Consider the following 15,247-nt stretch of genomic DNA (forward strand, 5'->3'; position numbering starts at 1 on the left):
TATTTTCTATATTTGTTGATGAAAGGAGCTTCCCGCAGAAATCAGATATTGTTTATCCACGGACAGAGGAAGTACTTAAGAATTTGAGAGACATGCCAAGGTTAACAGCTAACCTGCTGGCTTAACAGCTAAATACTGAAGGGCTATTTAAATCGTTTGTACTCTCAGAAGAATAAGAGCAGACACCGCCAGCCTTGAAGCATAACTCTGTTCATTTGTCACTGTGCAGTTGCAATCTTCCATATTAAATCCTTTATACCAGGCAATATCTGCAACTGTACCTAGAGAAGATGCATCATTCCACTTTTTTTTAATTCCTATCCAATACCTGAATTACGATATCTATATAAAGATACAATTCCAATATCTTGTTTGCAGCTGTAGCAACACAGCCAAGGAACGTTCTCCACCATTATCTTCCTTTTCACCGTGCAGACCTGCTAGTAACTTGACATATTCGTCACTTGAGGGCTTGATTACAGCCAAACATATTAAGCTAACAAATAACATTCAAAGCTTCTACCACACCTTCCTTATTGGGAAGCAGGTATCTCAAGCTGAATTATTCATCAAACAAGCAGTCTCTGCAAGAGATACCCCACACCTTAATGCTATAAGCCTACACCACGTCAGCCAGTCAGTTGGAACTGTGTAATGGCACAAAGAAATCTCCTAACACAGGTAATCCCATTGCCATCCAACCTCAGCACTTCTTACTCATTACATGTCTTTAGCTGACGCTTTTATCCAAAGCAACTTGCATTGATTCCAATACTGTAGACATGTCTACCCGAGACATTTGCCCAAGGAAACTTCTCAATGTTGACTGCAGTATAGCCACTGCCCCTCGATTGGAAGAGGCCCATTTACTCCCTAAACCACAGATGTGATCTACCAGCAATGTGCACTGGCTTGTATTTGATGGTCAACCACAGCATCTTGCCATATAATGTTCCAATAAAGTCGAAAGAAAATGTGAGCCAGGTTCAACAGTTGTTGTAGGCCTGCATCTTTTTGTTGGAGCCCTGAACAACATTCCAACTGCTCTCTGAAATGCTCTACACAACTTTTATCCTTCATCTTAAATATTTCCATAGGAATTGACATGATCTGACAGATAAAGGATTTTACTCTCATTTTTTAGCAATTAAAGTCTTTGACAAGGATGTGCTGAAGAAAGGCCTGAGGTATCATCAAAACTTAACAAGATAAATAAGATTAAAGAAGTTCACCTAACCCTACTATCTGATAACATTCAGAAATGTTGCTGGTTCCATAGGACCCTATTTGAGTACTGATCCGGTATGTAGTCTGTTTTCTCTGTAGTGAATCAAATCAGTGTTTAGCTAACCAATTGCTATAAGGATTGATGCCTTGGCAGACCTATATTAATTTCTGAGTATTAATTAGACCTACTAATAGATTTATAAGAAGCTACTACCTGAATCGGCTTACCTCCACTAAGTTGTGGCGAACCAGGTTCAACCATGTGCTGTTTTAAGGCCGACTTAAGGATTCTGGTATCTGTATTCAGGTGTGGCCCTACCTAAGTGTGAGCGTGGCATTCAGGCAAGCTTACCTTAAAGCAGACCTTGATTGAACCCTGTTCTCCAGAAGGTAGTAGAGGTAAGACCTTGCTGATCCAGGTGGATCCGAACCTGGTGGGGAACATGCCTCGACTCAATAGCTTCCGATTAATGAGTAGGACTGATTAATTGTCAGAGATGAGAGACCCGCCTACGCAACAGGATCAAGCAAAGAGAAATGGTCGGAGTTATGCTTTAAGACCCCGGCTGACAGCTTGTACAGAGAGAGGTGAAAGAGACGTTTGTGCAGTGGAATGATTGCAAAGTTTTCTTGGCCACATGAGTAAGATGCTGCTTATTCCTTTCTCATCCCCTCCTCCCCCACCATCCTTCTAACGGTAGCTTGTTTAGGGCCCCATCCAACACAGTTACATCGGTAACAGCACACAAACAAGTGTGCGGGGCCAAGAGGTTTGGGAATGGTAAGTGTGGGCCAACGAGCCGTTCTGCCAGCATTTCCTCTCTCTCTTCCTCTCTCTTTGGAACGTTTGCAACGCTGAAACTCACGTGACATTTCTTTTTGAATTGTGGTTGAGTTGATGCTGTATATTGACATACATATTTTCTTGCGTGTCGGCGTGCGTGCCCACTCACTAAGTGTTCTCCTGAAGCTGCGTGTGCGAGCAATACTGACTGAGATTTGACTTCGTTTGCACATCTATCTGAGATTGTTGGAAACCCATTTATTCATGTATTTTCTTTTACTTTGGAAGGCAATGCACCCTCATTTTATTTTACCCTGTTAGCTGTTGTTTGAATTTGGAATGATTTGATTGGTTGATTGACCTATTTATTTGAGTATCTATTTCTTTGGTTGTTTTGATCTTAATATTGATTCTTGCAATGAATTAGAGAGACTGTTGTCTGAGTGTGAATGCTCTGTGTTGCTTTCGTCACAACAGTTCTTCTCTCCTCTTGAGGTTGACTGGATGTTGCATAATGCTCCCAACATATTGTCTTCTCCCTTCCCCCAATGACATTTTCTTTGTCCGTTTTTTTCTCCTTCTCCTTCACCCCCACCCCAAACGCATGCATCTTTCCATTGACAAACATCATTTTGCCAAGTGCATCTGTTGTTTCTTTACTTTTGTCTGTAAGTTATTGAAATGTCACTACATTTGGGGAGAGCATGCTGAAATATGTCAGAAAAATATGCAAATGAGATAGAAAACTGATTTGTTTTGAATGTGTTATTAAGTGTTTCTGAATGCTATTCTGAAAACACACAAATGACATGGGTGTTTGCCGTGATACAGTGTACTGCTTTTTTTGTTTACAACATTAGGCCTATCTATGCATGCAGATTTAATATAGCACTTAGCAGTAATGCATCAGTATCATAACTCATGGACTTTTCTAAATCTACTGTAGGTCAACAATGCAACAGCCCGAGTAATGACAAATAAGAAGACTGTCAACCCATATGCAAATGGTAAGATCAAATCATTTTCTACTGCTAATAAAAAGTCAAAAAATGAACCCAATGATCATGGTAAAACAAACTCTACATATCCTCATAAACATATGCAGAGATTTTAGATACTTTCCATAGTACACTGCCATGTACATCAACATCTCAAATTGCACACGGCTGCTGTACCCTCACCGGAAGTGGTGATCGTGACTAGCAAGCAATGATCGTTCACGGTACCAAATCACTACAGAATGCTAAATTAACCCTTTAAAACTTAACAGTGTGGACACCATTATGGTAGTGTGTTAGTTAAATTGTGGAAACAAAGCAAAGATGGTGAACCTTGATTGTGAGAAGTGTCCAATGCCCCAAACCTAACTTGTTTTAATAAGTGCACCGTATGGTTATTCATTGTGCTTTTTGCCATACTCAGCATTGGGACACACTTATAGACTCGAAATAAAACATGTAAGTACAGATGTACACAATTTGAGATACAGCAAGAGGGCTCATAAATGGATTGGAGGGTAGAATAAATGTGGCTTGTGGTAAACATTATTGCAGGTTGTCTTGAGCATAGGAGGATTTGTTTTCCACCACACATTTAGTATCAGATCCACCGGTCTATTTAGGGTCAGGGTTGGGTAAGGGTCAGGATGTGATCAAGGCTTTTCACTCCAATGCAACCTGACAGAGCTTTAACTGTGAGGACTATCAACTGAAAACATACTTGAACAAAAACGTTTTTTTAGAATTTAAGATTTTTCTGTCCATATTACAACAGAATTATTTTAGGTTACTTTTCTCTCAAGGTCAAGAAAGCCACTTTTACTAGTTTCAGGACAACGTAGATTATGACACAATACGGTTTTTCAGAAGAAAAACATACAATCTTCAAGGGTGTACATATTGTATAGACAGTGTATATATGACTGCATTGACACAACAAACAAATGTAACAGAAGACCACATTATATAAAAGCAAAAAGAAAAACAACACCAAGAATAAAGAAAAATACAATTCTCAGCTGTGTGAGAAATCAAGAGGCAGGTTGCGATGTATTAGAGCTAAGAGCACATCGGAAACATTGAAACAATAACTGGTTTCATCTAATTTTGGAAATCTGTATGTCTGACATGAAAAGCATTTTACCTCCACAGGAAGTTCAGCCTGGGTTGCCCCTGATTTCTTGGGTATTTCGCTTGTTGGCAGCAACATCATCTCTGTGCCAGAATCTGATAAATAGCATCAGAAAAATGGCCACAAGGCAAACAAGCATTGGACAGGGGAACAACTGCCAGGTTTCATAATGAACCGGAGGAAAAATACAAACAGGCAGCTTATAGAAACAGAATCATCCTGATTTGGAGTACCGGGAAACAGATGAGAGAGCAGAGGAACATCAGCTAGCATGTTTTGATTTGTGTAATACTATTTAATAATGAGGAGCACCTACTGATCTAGTTTTTGATTTACTCCGTTTATATTTCCTTTGTGACACTGACCAAAATATTAAAATGCATAGTTGCATTAATAAGTCTACATTTTCAAGCTTTCACTACTTGGTCTGATATTAAATGGCATCATTGTCTTCTATAAATACAATTTCAATGTAACTAATCAGTGTTCTTCCAAGTTCCATCGCTCAAAGTATTCTGACAGTCATATACTGTACGTACTACACCAAATCCAGCAGTTTTCATACTGTCTTAGGATGCAGGTATAAAATAACCATTGTGCTTTTCATTCACTTCTATTCTATGCAAACATAGGGGTGAAACAAAATGTTCTGCCGGGGGCGTGGCCTACTTACTTTGCTTAGACATGGTCCAACGCATTGCATTAGTGACTAATGCTTTAAGTTACAAGATGCTTTTTACTGAATGTGCCAGTCATAACACAATGTAAATGGGTGTACGCTGTAACTATTTGAAAGCCTGGTGGGTCTCCTGCCCAGATTTGAACAGAAATACACGACATACTGTCTTCCATAGCTTTTTAAATGGCATTGATCAGAAGTATACTAACGACTCATTGACCCCTCATGCTGTTTTATTGTTGGTTCTGGTTTTGATCATTATTTTCACTTCTGGAATGCATTTTGTTACCTTCTTAAGGAAAATGCTGTAATGTTTATAATTATATATTAAGTTTTGCCAAGCTAGAATTAGCATTCACACCAACACAATACTCTACCTAAGATCAGTCCTATAGCTTTTTGGGACAAGAAGACAGTATAATTTATATATACTGTATATATATATATATATATATATGTATAATGTATGTACGGATGTGTCCAATATGAACATCTTGTTATGTCAGGGAAAATGTCCGACATGTTTCATGATACGTTTTGTCTTCTTTAGGAAAAGCAACCATATCAGCGATGGAAAGTAAGCTGAATAAAACATTTAATTTGTATAGGACAGAATTTAATGTATGGGACTTGGCTTGGGAACGGAAGGGTCGTCAGTTCCAGTACCAGGAGGGACAAAGTTTGTTCTGGTAGAGGGGCCACTTAGCCTTCTGGGCTCTGCCAAAGTGCCCTTAAGCAACACACCGAGCCCCCCCACAAGCACACACTGCTTCCCTAGCCCAATACAGTAATTTCCCACTGCTCCTTACACTTCAATGGGTTCAATGCCTGTTCAATGCTGTATACATGTCACATTAAAAGTTGATTTGATCCTGGTCCTGCATTTTCAAATGTATGCTATTCACACAAGACTGTGGCCTAAATCTATTCATTCATGTCCACCTAGATTAAATAGTCAGGTCACAGAGGTTTGTTTAAACTGCGCACACTAAATAACTGTTCCTGTTCTGTCTCTCCCTCTCTGTCTGTGTCTTTGTCTTGCTGTCTGTCTCTTCAGGCTGGAAGTTAAATCCAGTGGTCAGCGCTGTCTACAGCCCAGAATTCTATGCAGGTAGGAGGACATGCCCTTCTCCATCTGTCACCATCTCCTTTGTCGTTATCTTCCTCCTCCTCATTCATTTTGTTCTGCAGTTACTTCGACAACTTAATTTTCTCCCTCACCTGCTTCATTTCAACCTGCGTCACCTCTCCTTCCTCTGCCTTCCCTCCGAACGACATGCAACCGTGAAAAGCCTGAATTTAGACAGGTTAAACTCTGCTGACTCGCAAAACTGCCACAATAGACCGTCATCTGTGCTGCAAAACAAACGCACATTCTGCAACCACCCACAAGCCTTTTCCAATCTTGGCCATACAGCTCCCCCCAACCGTTCACCACCCCCCCAAACCCCCACCCTGTCATTAACCATGTCCATTAAGGTGAAGAATACCTGGGCTCTGTGATAAGAGAAGAAGAGAGAGCGATAAAGGAGTGTGTGGCAGAGGACAGGAGAGAAGGAAATCTAATTGTCTGTTTCTGCAAGGACATTAAAAGGTGTGAAATATATTTTGTAAATTAAAATCAATATTTTCTATTTCTCCAGACAGTCATTTGCCTAATTCACCCCCACGTTCTTTTAATTACAAAATGGCTTTCTATTGATCTACCTTTGTTTCACCTTTACAGTTCCCAAAATTGTTATAGTGAAGATGGAGTCTGCTGCTATAGCCACGTGTAAAATACCTAATGACAATGGTTTCCAAATCTCCTCTCATTTTTTCTATTTTGCTCACGAACAATCCCAGGTTTCAGGCCAACTAAAAATACTGTGTGTGTGCGTGCGTGCGTGCGTGCATGCGTGTTTCAGGCAGGCTCCTTCAGTATTAGTAATGTGTTAAAGTTCAGGACCCGTTCCTGTGGTTAATTGGTTCAGATGTTTTGATAGTAGAGCAGATTATCATAGTTCCATACAGCAGTGTTTAGGACTCACCAAAGAATTAAAAAGAGCTTAACCCTGAAATGTTATTTATTTATAAAAAAACATTTGGGAAAATTAATCCAATGCTATTTCCTACATTGCACCCATATAACACCAATATTACACCAGGATTATCACCGTATAACACCCTTATTATACACTTGTTACTCTGTTTTTACACCAATATTAAACTATCATAACACCAATATTACAACCATATTACACCAATGTCACACTCCTAATAAACCCATATTACACTGTTATTACTCACAGTACAATTAATACACCCCTAGTAAACCCAGGCTCCACCCGTATCACAGTCTTATTTTATTGATATTACACTATTATTTGAACCATATAACAGCCATTTTACACATGGATACAGCCAATCAAATGACTGTATCCCCCAGGACACAGAAACCATTTAAGGGTTCACAAAGATGTTAACCCCCACTATTGACAGATCAGAATTTGAGATTTGACTTGGGAAGTGAAACAGACGTTGTAGTTGGATATTTGTATGTAACATGATGGAATACAATGCTGTAAACTAAATGCATTCAGTATTGTACTGAATTTAAACGGAAATATTGTGTGTAAACAGGTCTGAAGAATTGGAAAGATAAGGGTGACACCATTAGAAAAAAAAATGCAGAAGAATTCTAGAAGTAGTTTAACTTCATTGTGATTGTGAGTACAACGGAATACATCTGCATCCAACCAGAAAGTGCAAACAGTAGATAAAGTGCATGAGGTTTCAATAAATTCACATAGCAAGCATTGTTGTAAGAATGTACAAACATGTATAAATATGAATACAAATCTTGAGATAAGGTGCAGATTCAGAGCATATACATACAGTATAAGGTGCAGGGTTAAGGCATATATAAAATACAGTGAAATACAGTTGTAAATGAAATACAGGTGTTATAATACAGGCATCGTTAATGAACCTGAGCCTATAGCTCTTATAGTGTTTTGTGTTTGAAAACGTAAGCAATCCTGAGTACATATGCCCACTATGTACTCACATCTTCAATGAGTTTAGTTCTCTATCTGCAGACCAAATAGCCACTTCCATTTACCTTGTATCTGCAGCAGATAAGCCGGGTTGGGGGTGGGGGGGTCATCAGAGTGACTTTAAGGGGAGCCAGGCCACTCGGCCCTGAAGTCAAGGTGACAAAAGATGAATTGGAACAATTACCAGCCTCACTCCTCTCCTTGTCTCTCTTTGAGAAACTCTTATCCTTTGGCTTCCATTTTTTATCAGGTCAATGAATGATTCACTGTTTCTATTAGCATTTTATTAGATCTCCTTTTTTGAAGAGATGTATAATTAGGCTTGGCTATGGCACCTCCATCTCCTTTTCCACCTTCACTCGCCCCAGCTCTCAAATTAAGCTTTGTGTCAGACGTCCTCAATTAAGATTAATGATAAGCTAATAACAAAACCACAGCAATAGATCCGATCCGCTGCTACTCTCTCTTTCTTCTGTCCTTCTCCTCACATTCTGATTCCACAAATTGCAGAACACCTTCATAACATAATTGTGTCCAATATAGGTGTACAGACTTTTGAGATTAGATTCATCTTATTGTCATTGCAATACAAGTAACGAAACACAATGCAGTTAGCATCTTACCAGAAGTGCAAAAGAAGCTGTAAGGTGCAGGGTAATGTCCAGTATAATAGAAATGTACTTTTGACAGATATAAAAAACACTAAATCATTTACACTTTGAAATGTTTATAGTGGTATACAAATGATAAATATCAGTATAGAAATGTAATACACTACAGAGAAGGTAGACAGTAAACTATATAGACACAGAAACAATAGACAGGATAAAGAACAGTTAGTACTTTTAAATGCATATACTACTAGAATAACCGACTTTAGGATAAGATGCACATTTATTGATCCTTGTGGGGAATTCAGGTGTTATAGCAACATAATGAGAGCGAAACACTCATAGTACACATGAGAATATACAGGGATAGTAAGAATAAATAATTACAATCAATTAAAATAGGAGAAAACATGTTGTAACATTATAACTGACAATGTGTTCCTCTGGAGAGAGCGCAGCCCTCAAAGTTCAACTTATTTTAACTTTCTTTAACATCTTGCACTATTTTTATAGTGTTTTAAATAGTTTTATGTCTTACATATTTTTTAGTGGAATGTTGGACGAGCCTGTGACTTAAGATTTTAATTGCATATCTACCCTGTAGCTCAGTGGTGAACTGCCAGGGCCATCAAGGTATTCAGAGAAGACCCCGGAACCCTTAAGATAAAACAAAACTTGAATTAATTTTATAAATAAAATGAATAAATGAGAATGTTATCTGTGTTGTTGATCTGTAATATTACAGTGTTACTTTGATTGGTTTGTCTTTCTCGGTCCATGCACTACTAATTGAGTTGTTTTGTGTTAGAAAAAAAATGCAACCATTCAGAGATTTTTCTGGGTCTCTTGGAAGAATATCCTTGAAGGTATTCCATATCCTTGATAGAATGCCCTGGTCCTTAAACCGAATGAGAGCGTATGTTTGGATTGACAATTTGATCAACCAATCATATATTGATTTGTAGCCAATGGGCGTATTCTTTAGAATCTGCAGAGGATCCAGTTGTGATAAACACGGTTCGCCACTGCCGTATGTTGTAGTTGTGCCCCCTTTAGCTTTTAGCAGAAGTCGTGCAGTCTTTTGAGGGACTTTGTGACATCGGGGAAGGTGTTCATACACTTCTGTTCTCTGTCTCCAGTACCAGGTTTTCCCTACCCAGCAGCCAGTGCAGCAGCAGCATACAGAGGAGCCCACCTAAGAGGTCGAGGACGGACGGTGTACAACACATTTAGGGCGGCTGCTCCACCCCCCCACATCCCAGCGTACGGAGGGTGAGCATCGCCTCCTGCTCTCGTCCTTTTTGCTTCCTCCTCCTGTCTGCTCTCTGTCGGACGGCCAGCCCTGAACCTCTGTGCTCAGAGTCAGCGGTGCGATGCATGTCTGCCGTGCCTCACTGCGATAACAGCCCCCACCCACACACTTCCACAGCATGCTGAAGCAACCAACAGGCATGTTTCCAGACATGTGCCTCTGCACGGACTCATGGGAGAGGACTCGGCCTTGTATTGTGGTCTCATTGAAATAGGCTGTGTTCATTTAGGGGGGTCTTCTACTTTGGGACCACTTCTCTAGTTCATAATCTAGTTGCAAGCATTGTGAACCTGAAAATGTTGAGTAACATACACATAGAAACTGCAGGATGCTAACTTGCATATGTTGGACAATTTGCATACAGTAAGTTGTATTAATTCAAATGAATGGCATTATAGCCTATGAAAACAATAGTAAAACAAATGACTTGGCCGATTTGGATAATTTCAGAGGCGTTTTGGGGGTTATTGAGGATGCTGAATACATTTCTGACACTTTCAGGATAAAAAATGTCAGGATTAACAAGAAAGTGGACGTATTTGTACTCTCGGTGGGCTGATTTTGAGTCCCATGAGGACCCATGAGTGTTGGATTGGATTTACACTAGAGAGCACAAGATGAAAGTTACTGTGGACAATTGTTTTACAAATAAATATCAGAGTACAAATATTGACATGTTCTGGTAAAAACTGACCGTTTTGATCCAGCACATTTTATAGATGGACTCATACTCAGAATACTCATTAACCCCCAAAACCTCCAAAATTGTCCATATCATGTTGTGACAATAGAACTGTGAATCTTGAAATCAGCCAAGCCATTTTTTAACTATGTGCTCATAGGCTATAACGGAAATGAATGCTTATAATGCAACATATGCTAATTGTGCAAATTGTAAAATTGGCGTCCGGCAGTTTCTAAGTGCTGGAGACCTGTACTCTACATTTCTATCATAAAACTTTCCGGGCAATCGCCGGGCTCACTATAGGACTTTATGTGCTGGAAACTAGACTATTACCCAGTGCCACAAAAAAATATAAAAGCATCTTTCTATCCCGGCAGCAGCTCTGGCCGACCCTCCGTGGCTGAACGCCCTGGAGATGAGCCAATCCGAGCAGTGCATTGTGGGCACTCAGATCTGATTTGCCATTATTCTGTTGGTTCTTTTTATTTATTTTGCTCTTTATGACTGCAAGCAAATGGACACTAAGGAGGCTGGCTGGGAATTTATTCAAGAATGGAAGCTGTTTTTTTTTGTTGCCTTTCAATAGGCAGCTTTATGTTTGAATGTAGTGATTTCCAGAAAGAGACTTATTGTGTTTTTAATTCTCTACTGTGATGTGAATGTTGCGAGATGGTTCATGGAGATAAAAAGCAGTTGAATGAAAAAACATATCAAGATAACAAAAACTGACTTTATGAATATAACAAACTAGCTCCAGTCATCATTTGTTGACTGCACTTTGTCACAAGACATTTTAATTGATACACAGTCTCAGCGTAGTCTCAGGGACAAATGATGGTTTTATTTCCTAAGCCTAACAAAACCATCCAGAATGCATTGTGTCTCTGCTGCTGTGATACACGAAGTTGACATTTAACCTACAGAGTCTTTCCGCCTTCTCTTTCATCGTCAAGCGTAAAGATGATTTGACAATAAAATATTTGTTTCCTGTGACTGAGGACAACACATGTAAATTACAACCAAGCCTGTATATAGATGACCTTAATTAAAGGTGAATTGTTTTTACCCTTCACACCCTTTATGTTGTCATTGTAAGAAAAACAACATACAAAAGCTATTTTTTTGTTTAATTAAATGTTGAAACAAATGTTGTCATTATCAATTAACAGTTAAAATATATAGTATAATAGTGGCCATCACCAACAGAGATACAAAATATAAAAATGAAGAATGTATATTGTGTTTTTTTTCCATCGCTTTCAGTAAAGGGAGGGATTATATCATTTATATAATTGTTTTTAAATCCCAGATTGTGAAAAATGATACAAAAAGAAGGACTTATTAAGTAATTAATCCCAATATGTAAAACAAAAAGAAAGTCAGTATGAAATGACTGTTTTCAAAGTGAGAATTGGTGCAGTGGAAATGCACTGTACTAAATTAGTCATAATAAAACTAAACATGAACTTATCTTATGCAATGGAACTCTTTCTTCTATGTGAAGAATAAACACCTGTTTTTCAATTCATGGCTATTTGAAGAAAGGTGATATATTATTTAGTGGTCTAGAAATGGAAATAACCCCAGACCAGCACAGATTTAAACAGATGTGCAGGTGCTTCTGAAAAGAAAAAAAAGCTTTCTGTTGGAGGAGGAAGAGTATGTCCCCCGTCACACAGCATGAGGACGAGGTGTGTTTGGGTGAGCCGTTGCACGAGGTCTTGATAAAGAGATATGTGCTACAGATTGCACTTTCATTAACACTGCTGCACACCTTAATTACCCTGGTGGCAGCCGGCGGTGAATTATTAATGCGGACCATGATGTATTTTTATTAAACTGTCTCGAGTGACACAGCTGAGAAACCAATTTTGCTTTGCTTGTGTGCGTGCGTGCGTGCGTGCGTGTGTGTAAAGGGCTCCTTGGTGTCTGTAGGGGGCCTGACATGACAGCCTATAGCAGCAACAAGCCAATATGTGCCGTAGTTGCTGCGGTCCCACAGAAAACATTTTAATGAGCGAGCGGCTCTGTGGGACACCTTGACATTTGAGAAGTTATTGATTATGAATGAAAGCAGTCTATTGGCTGCTGAAATTGGAAGTTTGTTCCTCTGAGGAACTCTTCTTGTTAAACAGAAATCCATCACGGTGCAGGGCTGAAGCAACGTGATGGATGTTAATGGAGGCTGGATAGGGAATGCTTTCTCACACACACACACACACACACACACACACACACACACACACACACACACACACACACACACACACACACACACACACACACACACACACACAGAGTACAGTCATCCATATCGTGAAACATGTGATTTCAATGCATGTTAGGACACACACATGCACACAGTAAGGAAATAAAGTTTAGATTTGCATGCAGGCAGCCTAGAGGAGGTACCATTAATATGTTTCTTGTTGTTATAATGACTATAATAATGAAGGTCATTGAAATATACATCATTATAGATCAGTTGTAAGAGCTTGGTGAGTCTGCTGCTGATTCAGATATACTTACACATGCTATTTTCAGCTAGGGTGACCAGGGGCCAACAAGCCACATGTGGGCAAAGAGTACTTTTGTGCGGGACGATGCGGGGCATAGAAGAGGAAGTTTGGATTTAAAAATAATGTCTATCCAAGTCTTAAAAATAAACATTTGTATTAAAACTACTAGCTTTTCTATGGGTTAATTAGTTGCACAAACTAAGCAAGTGAAGGGATTCAATATATTTGGTTTGAAAGGATTCTTTTTACAAACTATCGTTCGAAATTTCATTTCAGAGCTAGCTTACTCCGACAGGCTGTTGACCTGTATGATCGCAAGGGTAGCATAGTGTGGTAAACGCTCTTTATTTCATCAAGTATCAGAAAAACTCTCTGAGAGTCACCCACCACCGGCTTCACTCATAAGTAAATACATTTATTTGTTGATTTATTGACATCTGACACAGCTAATGAAATGTAGAGTATTGACCTTTGAGAACTCAGATGACTCATAACAGTCAAAAGTGTGGAATGCAATACACTTCTCACACTTAAAGGTGCCATAGAATGGAAAACTGTATTCACCTTGGCATAGTTGCTACATTGAACTGACATACCATGAACCTCAAACACCATTGTTTCCTCCTTCACGTGCAAATCATGAACATGCATATCACAGCGGTAAAACGGGCGAATTACAACAATCCCTGTGTGTGACGTAACACACGGTAGTCCAGCCCCAATATTTGCATACACCAGCTGCTGGAAACACTAACGCTAACACTTACCACTCCATAACGAATGAAAGCGCTGTACTCCTTTATTAAAGACCCTGTATACACACATTTTTCAATCAGTATATTACTTTAAGCGAACAGGGCAATAAAATACACAGACAATAAAGAATATCAAAGTATATAAAAAGAGTTTGTGCATAATTGGGCATTTGGAACAAATACGTATCTCTAAATACTAGTTTGCCCTCTTTCGTGGCTTCTTTAAGGTCATAATATATAATACATCTTTGGATACACAACTCAGTACACACTGGATGCATGCTGATTGGACTCTATCTCTGATATATCTGTTACTAAGGCCTTTTGTGAGAATGTTTTTGGCCCTCCCCAGCCTCCTTACCCAGCCATCAGAGCGCACACAGGCTGCCTGTGTTTCTCTTTGCCTCTTTACTGTTTTGTTTATTTTGGATTGTGGAGTTTTGGGTTTGCTGAAAGCTAGCCCAGTACCTGCATGTCAACATGCACTAATATGGATGTTTTTGTTTTATTGTGTGTTTGTTTGTCTGTTTGTTTGTGTTTGCATCCTCTGCAGTGTTGTTTACCAGGATGGATTTTATGGTGCAGATATTTATGTAAGTATTATTTATTGGTATGACATTGCATGCTACACCGCCATCTCTGTGGTTTCTGCCCTGTTGCTACGCACATGCAAGCCCCCACCATACTCATACATGGCTTCACCTTCAGTGGGGGGGGCAGAGAGCTGGTCATTTCAAAGCCTGCAGTTCAGATTATGGCCCCAACAAAGAGACCATTAACAACAACAATCACTCTGAGCCTTCGATGAAGAGACAAATGAAGCTATTTTGACCAGAATCAGAATCAGAATCCAGTCCGGCACGTTTACACATAAAAGGACTTGTATGGAAGTGCAAACAGAATCATAACATTTGAAAATAAGTTGTAAGAGAAGATCAAAAATCGATTAAAAAAAGAAAATATTTTAAAAAGAAATCTATTCAACATTAAAGATAATTAAGACAAATATTTACACCAAATATACATGTAAAAAAGAAAAATGTGTAGGATGAATAAATGATAAACCGCAGTATATTTTAGAGTTGAATGCTTTGCAGATTTTAAGAGTGGTATGGATATATAGAAATGTGCAAAATATTCTGAGAGATACATATTTATTTGTTACTCTGCAAAAACACACAATGCCACAGAGTGGTGCGATGTATTCTCACTCAACTGAAAGCAATAGGATTCCTCAGATTTTTTAATGTTGCAGACATTATACTCAGAGGCTTTCTTCAGGAGAATAATCTCCACATCTTGACACCACTTTATGATTTTCAAAGATCAAATCCAATCAGCAGGGGTAAAAGGCTAATGCTAGGCTATAAACACATAGACGCAAGGCTGAGCATCCGCTAAGCTAAAGGCAGCTAATGTTCAGAGGGATGATGTTTAGCATTCTCATTTAGTCACTTAACCACTGCTTTTTAACACATGGGAGTTTCAGACATTCACCTGTATGGTA

The 15,247-nt window shown here is 39.0% G+C and overlaps 1 protein-coding gene across 9 annotated transcripts in view; it reads left to right on the forward strand.

Annotated features, from left to right (window-relative positions):
- The window catches only part of rbfox1 (RNA binding fox-1 homolog 1), a 341,491-nt gene that overhangs the window by 303,988 nt on the left and 22,256 nt on the right, over positions 1 to 15,247 (forward strand). For 7 of the 9 annotated variants that reach the window (XM_063904620.1, XM_063904622.1, XM_063904623.1 and 4 more), the window contains 4 exons: positions 2,958 to 3,018; positions 5,878 to 5,931; positions 9,609 to 9,741; positions 14,294 to 14,333. In XM_063904620.1, coding sequence (XP_063760690.1) covers positions 2,958 to 3,018; positions 5,878 to 5,931; positions 9,609 to 9,741; positions 14,294 to 14,333 — 288 coding nt within the window. The remainder of the gene's footprint in view (positions 1 to 2,957; positions 3,019 to 5,877; positions 5,932 to 9,608; positions 9,742 to 14,293; positions 14,334 to 15,247) is intronic. The other 2 variants (XM_063904625.1, XM_063904626.1) reach the window with 1 other exon arrangement.

This window comes from Eleginops maclovinus, chromosome 16 (assembly GCF_036324505.1).
Source record: "Eleginops maclovinus isolate JMC-PN-2008 ecotype Puerto Natales chromosome 16, JC_Emac_rtc_rv5, whole genome shotgun sequence".
NCBI lineage: Eukaryota > Metazoa > Chordata > Actinopteri > Perciformes > Eleginopidae > Eleginops > Eleginops maclovinus.